Source organism: Onychostoma macrolepis, chromosome 07, assembly GCF_012432095.1.
Source record: "Onychostoma macrolepis isolate SWU-2019 chromosome 07, ASM1243209v1, whole genome shotgun sequence".
NCBI lineage: Eukaryota > Metazoa > Chordata > Actinopteri > Cypriniformes > Cyprinidae > Onychostoma > Onychostoma macrolepis.
Genome location: NC_081161.1, coordinates 11,134,874 through 11,147,044, shown reverse-complemented (window position 1 = coordinate 11,147,044; position 12,171 = coordinate 11,134,874). Strand labels below are relative to the sequence as shown.

At 34.5% G+C, this 12,171-nt stretch overlaps 1 protein-coding gene across 42 annotated transcripts in view; it reads left to right on the top strand.

Annotated features, from left to right (window-relative positions):
• Positions 1-12,171, top strand: part of ank2b (ankyrin 2b, neuronal) — a 158,594-nt gene that overhangs the window by 105,655 nt on the left and 40,768 nt on the right. For 26 of the 42 annotated variants that reach the window (XM_058781273.1, XM_058781270.1, XM_058781275.1 and 23 more), the window contains 11 exons: positions 2,486-2,627; positions 2,887-2,898; positions 3,121-3,208; positions 3,452-3,549; positions 3,892-3,927; positions 5,588-5,812; positions 9,016-9,114; positions 10,250-10,404; positions 10,578-10,789; positions 11,297-11,504; positions 12,001-12,097. In XM_058781273.1, the coding sequence (XP_058637256.1) occupies positions 2,486-2,627; positions 2,887-2,898; positions 3,121-3,208; positions 3,452-3,549; positions 3,892-3,927; positions 5,588-5,812; positions 9,016-9,114; positions 10,250-10,404; positions 10,578-10,789; positions 11,297-11,504; positions 12,001-12,097 (1,372 nt within the window). The remainder of the gene's footprint in view (positions 1-2,485; positions 2,628-2,886; positions 2,899-3,120; positions 3,209-3,451; positions 3,550-3,891; positions 3,928-5,587; positions 5,813-9,015; positions 9,115-10,249; positions 10,405-10,577; positions 10,790-11,296; positions 11,505-12,000; positions 12,098-12,171) is intronic. The other 16 variants (XM_058781274.1, XM_058781302.1, XM_058781292.1 and 13 more) reach the window with 7 other exon arrangements.

Sequence of the window (12,171 nt, the reverse complement as noted above, 5' to 3'; positions counted from 1 at the left end):
AATTTTATTTTATTTAACTGTGCTATGAGACATTCTAATTTCATCTCTTTTTTTTCCCCATGAAGACGGTGCGTGTTTTAATATTGTATACACACTCATTGCCAAAAATATCGGCACACTTGGTAAATATGATCAAAGAATGCTGTGAAAATTAATCTGTATTGTTGATCCTTTTGATCTTTTATTTAAAAAAATCACAAAAATCTAACCTTTCATTGGATAATAAGAATTTAAAATTGAGGGAAATATCATTATGAAATAAATGTTTTTCTCTAATACACATTGGCCACAATTAACGGTACCCTTTTATTCAATACTTTTTGAAACCTCCATTTGCCAGTTTAACAGCTCTAAATTTTCCCCTATGATGCCTGATGAGGTTAGAGAACACCTGACAAGAGATCAGAGACCATTCCTTCATCCAGAATCACTCCAGACCCTTTAGATTCACAGCTCCATGTTGGTGCTTCTTCTCTTCAGTTCACCCCACTCATTTTCTATAGGGTTCAGGTCAGAGGACTGGAATGGCCAGCAGAAGCTTGGTTTTGTGCTCAGTGACCCATTTTTGTGTTGTTTTTGAGGTTTGTGTTTGGATTACTGTACGGTTGGAAGATCCAAACATGGCCCATTATAAGATTTCTAACAGAGTCAGTCACTTATTGATTTTTTATCTGTTGGTATTTGATAGAATCCATGATGCCATGTGTCTAAACAAGACGTCCAGGACCTCCAGCAGAAATATAGGCCCACAACATCACAAATACAGCAGTATATTTCATTGTACACATGGGGTACTTTTTATCCTTGTGTGTTTGCTGCTAAAAAGCTAATTTTTTAATTTCATCTGACCAGCCAGTCCCATTTGAAGTTCCAGTCGTGTCTGATAACTGAATATGCTGGAGTTTGTTTTTGGATTAGCAAGGAGAATTTTTCTTGAAACCCTCCCAAACAACATGTGGTGATGTAGGTGCTGTTTGACAATTTTTTTTTAAGGTTTTCTGATCCCGATTTCTGATCCCTATTTTCTGCAATTCTCCAGCTGTGGTCCTTGGAGAGTCTTTAGCCACTCAAACTCTCCTTCTCACCGTGCATTAGGACAATATAGACACACGTCCTCTTCCTGGCAGTTTCGTAACATTTTATTTTGATTGGAAATTCTTAATTATTGTCCTGATGGTGGAAATGGGAATTTCCACTGCTCTAGCTCTTTTCTTAAAGCCACTTCACTAATTTGTGAAGCTCAATTATCTTTTGCTGCACATCAGAAATATATTATTTGGTTTTTCTCATTGTGATGGATGATTAAGGGAATTTGGGCTTTGTTTTCCCTCCTATTTATATTTCTGTGAAACAGGAAGCCATGGCTGGATAATTTCATGTTCATAATCACCCTGGAGTGCTCAAAATTGTGAATATGAATGGGAATATACTTCAGAGATATTTTACTCATAAGAATTTCTAGGGTGCCAATAATTGTGTCCAATGTGTATTTGACAAAAACATTTATTTCATAATGATATTTCCCCCCATTTTAAATTCTTATTATCCAATGAAAGGTTAGATTTTTGTGAATTTTTTAATAAAAAATCAAAAGGATCAACAATACAGATTAATTTTCACAGTCTTCTTTGATCATATTTACCAAGGGTGCAGATATTTTTGGCAATGAGTGTATATACTAAATAGTGGTTTGTCAAACTTTAGGAGTACACTACCATATGCAGCAAATGACTTTAAAGCTAAGAGACATTAGCTAAAAACCACAAAACACAAATGTTTTGATTTTTAAAGGGATTGTTCACCCAAAAATGAAAATTTGATGTTTATCTGCTTACCCCCAGGACATCCAAGATGTAGGTGACTTTGTTTCTTCAGTAGAACACAAACAAAGATTTTTAACTCAGTAAGCAGATAAACATCAAATTTTCATTTTTGGGTGAACTATCCCTTTAAGGGTGAAAATAAAAGTGTCTTTTATTTACACGTATTATTTATTTTTTTAAATTGCGAATGATTTATTAATTATATTGCATACTATTTGTGTTGTATTTCCCATTGTTCCACACTCTAGGCAACCAATATGCAACTGAAAGCCAAACTCCAATGTCGGTCTACAGTATGTCTTGCCTTTACTGTCAGCTCATTGGCTTACAGCACAGGCTAGAGACACTGCCCCTGCTGGCCATACTGTGGCAGACCTGCTTCATTTAGCCTGCCCTTAATTTTATTGCCCTAGGATTGCTTCAGTGTAGATTGCCGTCATACCAAATTATAGAGGCTTTGCTGATATATGCAATCTTTAACAAATGTAAATGGAACGAATGAAGAATCTGTAAAGTAGAGGTTTTGTGCATTTATGTGTGCATATAATGCTTTTTTCCCCTCTCAAGGTCTCTTACGTTTTAAACAAGTGATTCTTTTATTATATAAAAAAAAATACTAGATATATGGGATTACAGTAATAACATAATCTGTCTGTCCACAGGTGATGACACCATGACAGGTGATGGTGGAGAATATTTGAGAGCAGAAGATTTGAGAGAGTTAGGAGACGACTCTCTACCTGGGCAGTACCTGGATGGGATGAACTACTTGCGCTTCAGTTTAGAAGGAGGCCGATCAGACAGGTAAGTTAGTTTTGATTCTTAATGAAATGTAAGTTGTTAAATAGTGTTATACTTGTTTTCGAAAACCTGCTATTTTCTTATAGTGCAATTTGCCAAACATAAAATTAGCAAACTGTCATTTTTCATATTCAGTTCTCACTTTATTACAGAATACTTACAGTTCCTTAGTATAACTCAAACATAATTTAAATGCTTTATATTTAAATGTGTAAATGTATTTGTAACTCATGTATTCTTCTTTTTGCTATTGCTGACATAGTCGCTTACAAAGGTATGTGAGGAACGCTGCAGTCTCTACGTATCAGTAATTGTTTTAAAGATGATCCACTATTTTTGTTCTAATGCACTGTATTTTTCGAGCTAGTTGCTACTGGATGGATGGAATTGTATCAGTAATGATACTACCATGACTTCTGTATTGTATAATGTGGTATATAAATAAATGTAAAAGATGACAACCTATTGATTGTGTGTACTGTATGTTTTTCTTTAGTTTGGACAGGTCCTACACACCCACTCACCAAAGTTACTACCCTGCAAGACACTATGGGATGATGGAGGATATGATATACAGCAACCAGGTAAAGTTGAGGATTTTTTCATGCATCCATTTTTTTTTATTGTAAAATAATGTTTTATATGAATGCATTTGTGATACACTGTGGTGGCCTTCAAGAACTGATATGATTAATGAACAGATTAGTAAACTTTTTTTATATAAATATACACGTTTTTAAAGATTCTGGCTTCTTGAATTCTGCATTTCATGTCTGTATTAGTAGATAAAGCCCCAATTTTAACAAAGATGTCTTTATCCACTCCAGGTGTCTTCACTTGCAGGAGAAAATGAAAAGGACTCATATAGCTGGGAAACGGAAAACTTGGACAACATAGCACTTTCCTCAAGTCCTGCTCATTCCGGGTATAGAAAACAACTTCATGCTCTCCATCAAACACATTCTTGCTCTCACATACAAATACTGTAACTCTTTGTATTAATGGTCAACGTGGAATCAAAATTTACTCTGTTTACTTTTTATATGTTACTGGTCTTATTGATATTGCCTTGGTATTAAAGTTTTTTTAAATAATAAGCATACATAATCTGCACACATTTTTAACAACCAGAAACTTGTAGGATGGTGGCCTTGAAAATGCAAAGTTACTATATCACTTCTCACTTACTGTAAGTTCCTCTGTTTTTCAAACTTCCTTCTCTCTTTCTGACTTTTTTTCTCTGATGGATGGTAATTTTGGTCTTCAGCCATTGTTCTCCATGTCATGACCATGACAATAGCAGGTGACTGCAACGTGTCATTTGACCTCAGACCTCCTCTGCTCCTTTCAGTGTGCATTCTGCACAGGAATCACCTAGTCTGCCATCTTCTTGCTATGCCTTTTGGATTATTGTAATTTGTAAAGGCCTGTGTGTAATAGGCCACACACACACACACACACACACACACACACACACACACACACGTATTTACACCCTAAAGATGCCAAAAGGCACTGCAAGTTTGAAGTCATCTGAATGTTATTTATCATTTCACAAACATTTCTTGGAGACTAACACAGTATTTGTCTGTTTCTCTTTTTTTTTTTGTGTGTGTGTGTGTGTGTTATAATCATGGATTTTGTGACAGACAAAACTTACCCAGTATAATGTGATATTACACCATTACTGTAACATTACTGTAACTTAACATATTATTATTATTATTATTATTATTATACAATATATACAATAAAATACATGTTTAATTTAAATGTATCAAAGACACATAACAATACAAATTGAGCCATAAATAAAATTAAGGGGAAAAAAGCATGTTTTCTTTGAAAGAACAATAGTGGATTATACATTTTGTTGCAGGAACAGAAAATGGCCTGTGATTATTTGTTTAATGCTGACCTGCATTCTGTGAGGATTGATTTTAAAGAATAAGAAAGCTTGTGTTGGTGTACAAAGATCCAGATTAACCAAGTTAACTACTGAAATTGAATTAAGTGCATTACCATAACCAGCACAAAAAGTGATTGCATACAAATTTTAATTCTTGCAAAATTAAAATATACTTACATATACTTTACATAAACAGAATTTTCATATACATAAACATGGGCATTTTTGTTTGCTGTGCATGTTGTGTCTCTAGGATTGTATATCCACATTTCCAGACAATTTGCGCAGGTGTTGTGTGTGTGTTTGCATGAAAATCAAACACCGATATATGTTGTTTTGATAATGTTATCCACCGGGATCTCAAGGGTATTTGTATGTATTTTACATGATGTGGTTCTGTAGTAAATGTAGTTCTGCCACACATACATTCATTTACGTTTGCATAGACAATAAAATGTACAATATTACCGTATTGATTGCATCTGAAAACGATGCTAATTTACACATGAAAAACTGTATAGGCAAACATATTTACAAACCATTATTTATGAATATCGAATTCATGGAATTAATGGTTGATACTGTATTTATGATCATGGAGGTTATGATTTTAGTTGCGTTTGTTTACGGCAGTTGCTCATTTAATTTATTAATTTAACACCAAAAAAACAAAAATAACCCAATCAAATTCAAGCTTTTCTTTTTAAGGTAATTACATGTTTTTGCCTGTTATATTTTATATATATTCTTTTTATAAACAGTGGTTATGTTTAGTTTTAGGTTTAATATTACAGTTTTTATAGGTGTAAATACACAAATAATATTTACATTTTAGATGTTGTCAGTCCATCCATATTGTACATTTCAGTATCTATCCAAACACACAAAACATATTGTTGTACCTGTAAATATTACATACTAATAATACCCACTTATAAACAATGAGACCAGGCTGGAATATCATGATCACCTTTTGAAGTGACTAAACTCTTACTTTATCTGAAGATATGGTGCCTTTAAAAAAAAATTTTTACATTGTTCATCCTCAATGCAGCTTCTTAGTCAGCTTCATGGTGGATGCCCGTGGAGGTGCCATGCGTGGATGCCGCCACAATGGTCTACGACTGATCATTCCACCGCGGAAATGCAGTGCCCCTACTCGAGTCACCTGTAGACTGGTGAAAAGGCACCGACTGGCAACCATGCCCCCCATGGTAGAGGGTGACGGTCTAGCTAGCAGGCTGATTGAGGTTGGACCCTCTGGAGCTCAGTTCCTTGGGTAAGCAGCTGTTGGTTTGAGTTTGCTCGGCAGATAGTGAAATCCAGACACAAAATAATGTGTCTTATTGCTATTTAAACTCTGAACATGTTATCTTTTTATATTGACTATTAAATTATCAGAATATGAGATGCTGACTTTTAATCAATGCTCAAAGTAGTCTGGTGCACTGGGCTACACTGGAAACACCAGTATCTTCCGCAGTATCTTGTACATATCTTGCACACCAGTGTAAACCTTATTCTTTTAGATCTAAAGGACCATCTAATCTACATGTTAAACCACCCATCACACTTTGCTTGTTTTAAGTGACATTTAGGGGTGGGTAATAGACTAAAGTACATTGAAAATGGTATTTTAGCAAACATGATAAAATCTTTACTTCCGAATATATAAATTATTTTTTTCCCCTTTCAGCTTTAATGTATACAATTTCACTTTGACTTAATACTTGAAACATACTTAGAATTGCAATGGATACATATCACTGTTGCAAGGTAAAATGGGGAGAACTCCTGTAGAAGATCTAGAAAGGTGGTGCTGGGGTGGAGGAGGGCTAAAGGCACACAGAACTGAGTTGGACCAGGTTGGGGTGGAAATAAATAAGGTTGCGTAGAAAGGAAAGAGATATTGATTTACTGTGTTGTCAGCTTGAAAGATCCAGTCAGCTACCCAGGAGAGTTTTATGACTGAACTATGCATTAATTTTAATTCCAAATTATATAAAAGGTTGTAAAATAACAATAAATTGTAAATAGTTATTATTAGTAGTATATATAATAATACTAATAATATGCAAAGGGAGCAGTTTTTCCAATTTTAACAGTGCTTTGATGAAATATTGTACAATGTTGTCATGGACTTCTTTGCTGCTTTTATTACTCTCCTCCTATCAAAATTACTGATTTTGCTCTTGCATTTCTGTATTTAACAAGGTTGTAACACCTTAAGCTTTGTTAATTATTATTTTATTATTCATTTATTTTGCTAAATGGCTTGCAGTGAAATTCATCGTACCAGCAAAAAATTAATCCTTCTTAAATTGCTCCACGACTGATTTTATATGTTTTTCCCTTGCTGACTAACAATTGATGAATGGAAATCTACATATAATGCAAGTACAGGGCTGTGTCTTATATTGCTCCACATCCTTATATAGAGCCTTATTTGAGTGGACAGCCATTTGTAGTGGTGTGTGAAACCATTGTGGACATTTAATTCAATAATGCACCTCAATGGCAAGTGCACAGCCAATGTACACTCAACAGCTATTCGCTAAAGAATACCCATGCACTGTCAGTGTTGCATCAAATGAAGTTCTCAATCTCGCCAAAAGATTGTATCTGCAGCATATTCTAGTACTCATCCATGTGATGTATTCTCCACATATTAACCTCCCTTTGGGCAGGATGTGGTCTCAGTAGCTTTCCTTCCTCCTCCCATTTGGGAGGAAGAGCACATCCTTAATGCTCTGGTCTGCAGACAACTATGGAAAAAAAAGAACAGAAAAGATCAAAATGACTACAAGGGTTACATGGGGCTTTGGGAAGGTTACGATGTAGCCGAGTTCATTTGTTTCCCTGCACACAATAGCTTGCCAACACCTGCACACGACACTTTCCATGGGGACCCCTAGTCAGTAGTTTGACACAACAACAAAGTGACTGACAGATAGGGAAATTCTTGGATACTGTTTTAACCTCCATTCCCTGATGGACGGAATGAGATGTAGTGTTCCTCCTGCCAAAACACAACACCATGTCTTGTTCCCCCAATCAGGAAATAGAGGTTACAATAATAAACAAGGCCATTTTCATTTTGCAGCCTGACTTGATATAAAGGGCCCATCATGTACCATAGGGGCACATGGTTTAAAGGGGTAATTGTTTTAACTAGAGGAACCATTATTGTGATGAGGTAGGCAATGTTGCCTGCTTTTACTTGCAGTCATGCAAAATTGAACTTGAACTTGAAGACTGCAGAGTGTCCCATTTGTCCTTTTAGGTTTCAGAAGTGTTCTTACAAGCACCCCCTAATAGATTCAGATTCGACAGGGTTATAGATTCAAATTTGCGTGTGAAAACCTAGTAAAAAATAATTTCCACATTTTTTACAAAATGAACAAAATCATTTTCATTTATATGCAAAAAAAAAAAAAACATAATCTAGTAATAAACCTAAATATACCTATACAGTACATATACGTGACCCTGGACCACAAAACCTACCATAAGTAGCACAGGTATTTTTGTAGCAATAGCCAACAATACACTGTATGGGTCAAAATTATGCCAAAATCATTAGGATATTAAGTAAAGATCATGTTCCATGTAGATATTTTGTTATTTTCTACCGTGAATATATCCAAACCTAATTTTTGATTAGTAATATGCATTGCTAAGGACTTCATTTGGACAGCTTTAAAGGCAATTTTCTCAATATTTACTTTTTTTTTTTTGCACCCTCAGGCTGCAGATTTTCAAATAGTTGGATCTCTTCCAGATATTGTCCTATCCTAACAAACCATACATCAATGGAAAGCTTATTTATGCAGCTTTCAGATGTTGCATAAATCTCAAATTAAAAATAATAATAATTGACCCTTAACAAAATGCCAACTGGAGACTAGCATGAACATGTTTGAATGATGATGCAAGCAAATAGTTGAATAATGTAGTAATGAATATTCGGACAGTTTCAGATTAGTTTGAAAAATGAACTTTTGAAAATATTTTTAGTAATGATGTTTCTGTTTTAATGCTCCCATGAGTCATTGGAGTTCCCAGGAGTTTGCATGGAACAGGCTTTTAGCATGGTCTTTAAGAAACTAAACTAGGAAATAATTACAATATTAGTTGCTTATATCACCAACAAAATAATATATTGTAAACATTTGATATACAGTATATTATCATGTCCTAAAAGTTACTGATTTATTTTATAAATAAAAAAAACTTTGACAATTAATAAAAATAATCACTTGTATTACAAAAACTATAGATTTTACAGCTATTTTCTAATAATCAGAACAACAATAAAAAAATTTCGAAATATTTTTTAAAAAGGGAATGTACTCTTACTAAAAACAAAGAGGAATTTAAACTTTTATGACTTTTCTATTCTAAATGGAAATGGATCTACACAGGAAACTCGACAATATGCCATCTATGCTCTCTTTTCTCACTGCTGCTATTGGATGACAGTAAGCTCCACCTCCCTACTGCCCCGCCCCCTCTGAATGAGGGTGAGAGTTTGGTTAGCCGCATTCTGCAACTGGGCCCACCAGGGACAAAATTTCTGGGGTAGGAGTGACACATAAAACAACCAATGGATGCCAGTCCCACATCCCACTTTCTCCTTTCACACTATCTTCCTTTTTAATTGTGTTGTATTTGGTTGTATTCTGCTTTCATTGTGAAGTGTCTCTGTATAGTAGTGTATGGTACCATAGGTGCACCCTAGTGTCATTTTTTTTTTTTTTATATTTTATATTTTAGTCATGATTACTCATGATTGTTTCCAAACTTGTTGAAACTGATTAACAAATTGTGGATATACTTATATACTTCACTATCAAAATTTCACAGGTTTGGGAAATTCATGATCAAAACAACATTCCCAAAACATACTATTTGTAGTGATTGGCATATTTATAGTGAAGTGTGTTGTTTCCTTTAGCTCCTTTAGATGAATGTTTGTACCCAGCTTTTTGTGCTCATCTCTTTTTTTTTTCTTTTGTTTATTTATTTCTTTTTTTTGCCATTTGCTGAGCTACTTTTGTTGCAGCATGAATTTCAGTGGTTGTGTGCATTTTTTAAGTATCAGCATAATATGAATATTGGTATATGTGGCAGGTACGTTGTAGTATATTTGTGAAAGTTTTCACTCATTTAGGCCATAGTCTAGTAGGTATGTCCAGTAGAATTTTAATCAAGTATTAAGACTTGTATCAAAAGATATTTGGGCATGTCAAGATGTTTCAGCACTGACCTTAAAACGAATTGAAAGCCAAGTCCAGTTGCTTTTCATAAACTTTCTTTTTTTGTGTGTTTGTTTTTTAAACATTCTAATGAAATAAAACAATAAAAATACAATATAATACACATCATTTATGTGTAGCCTACATGATATGAACTTTATTGGATCCAGTTACTAATCTTTGCAGTTACCGTTACTGAACTAGAGAAAAGTAAATGTAATAGGAAATTTCTCATTCCTATTTCTGAATATTATTATACCAATTGCATTACATTAAAACAGCAAGCCTCTCAAGGTCATTTGTTACAGTGATTTCAGAGCTAAATTTATTAGCTTAACTGTAGATAATATGGTAGATATATAGACTTTGTACATAAATATAGAATTCAAAACACATAAACACACACATACACATGTTTTTTTATGAATAACATTCTTTAACTTCCTGCTGGGTGTTAGGCCGGTGATTGTGGAGATCCCTCACTTTGCGGCTCTAAGAGGAAAAGAGAGGGAGCTGGTGATCTTACGCAGTGAGACGGGAGAGAGTTGGAAAGAGCATCATTGTGAGTACACAGAAGAGGAGCTCAACCAGATCCTCAACGGCATGGATGAGGGTAAGAAAAAAGAAAAAAAACAGATCGTCTACATATAAGCGTAACATGAATATGACCAATACAAATGATAACCTTCCTTCTTTCTAACATAGTCATGCAGGTCTGTGCAATTAAATAGTCCCTTTCTCTTTGGCTGCTCCATACGTTATGTACAAGTAATTTTTTTTTTTTAGGACTGGACCCACCAGAAGAGTTGGAGAGAAAGCGAATCTGTCGCATTATCACTCGGGACTTTCCACAGTATTTTGCTGTGGTGTCACGAATTAAGCAGGACAGTAATCTCATTGGTCCAGAAGGTGGAATTCTGAGTAGCACAGTGGTCCCTCAAGTGCAGGCTGTCTTCCCAGAGGGAGCTCTCACTAAACGCATACGTGTTGGCCTGCAGGTAGCATGGAGATTAAATAAAAAATATTACAATGTAGAATTATAGTGCACACAGCTGTATTTTAGTTTAATTTAATTTTAATTGCTGTTCATTTAGCTATAACATTATAATAATGTTAATGTTATAATAATGTTATAACAGTCATCTTTTTTCTATCTCTTTCATGTCACAATATTTTGTTCAAATTCTGCTAGTTTAAGCTTGATTTTAGTAATCAGTAATTCAATTCAAAGTAGCAGAAATAGTACAATGTACTTTCAGTGTGCCACTGTCTTTTTGATTTTTAAGACAAAAGTTAAAACTTCTCAGATTTACATAATAGTTATTTTAATAACAATTTTAGTGCTTTATTATATCATTGGGGAATTCTGTTGGTAACAGTCACAATATTTACATACATTTTGAACAAATGACAATGAGATACAATGTGTTACTTTACATTATTCATTTGCTCTGAACCTATCGTTATGATAGTTGTATTCATTATTGCCTTTGCTTTTTGGCTAGGCTCAATCAATGGGTATTGATGTAGTGAGGAAGAATTTGGGTAATAAAGCCACATTCAGCCCTATAGTCACTCTGGAACCACGGAGGAGGAAATTCCATAAACCCATAACCATGACCATCCCTGTCCCAAAGAGCTCCGCTGACCCAATCCATGGCGGCTTTGGAGGTGGAGATACTCCTACATTACGTTTGCTATGCAGCATCACAGGTGAGAAAGTACACAGGAATATACAGAAACCAAACAAAATGCCCTTCATTTTGTAGGTAGCACAATATGCATTAAATGTGTATTAAAGGTTAAATGAAACACTGTAGTACTACAACCAGTGGCATGGGTTAAGTCGTGTACTGTAGAGCCAAGAATAATCTACTTGCACTGAGCTTAATGATCTACTTCTGATTTGAAATAAAAATACCAATTTCTGGTTATATATGTCTATAATATGCCATTGTTGTTGTAGTTCCTGGATCTTAAATATGAATAAAAATTACTGTTTGGAAGAAGATTTTACAGTCTGTACATTTTTACAGAGGAGAAAAATTGCATGATATAAAAAATAAATATAAGAAGATAAATGAGAGACCAACAAATCAAAAAGAATCAAGAAAACCATTAAAAATCTTTTGAAAATACTACAAACATTGTTACTGAATTTATAAACATATTTGTATTGTGTAACCAAAGACCATTTTTGCATGTTTAGGTGGGACCACTCCTGCTCAATGGGAGGATATCACTGGGACTACACCATTAACATTCACCAATGACTGTGTGTCTTTCACCACAAATGTGTCTGCCAGGTATTTTCTCTACAAGCATTGCCTGGTAGAGCATTACTCAATATATGTTAAATGCATATATACTATTATGTCTT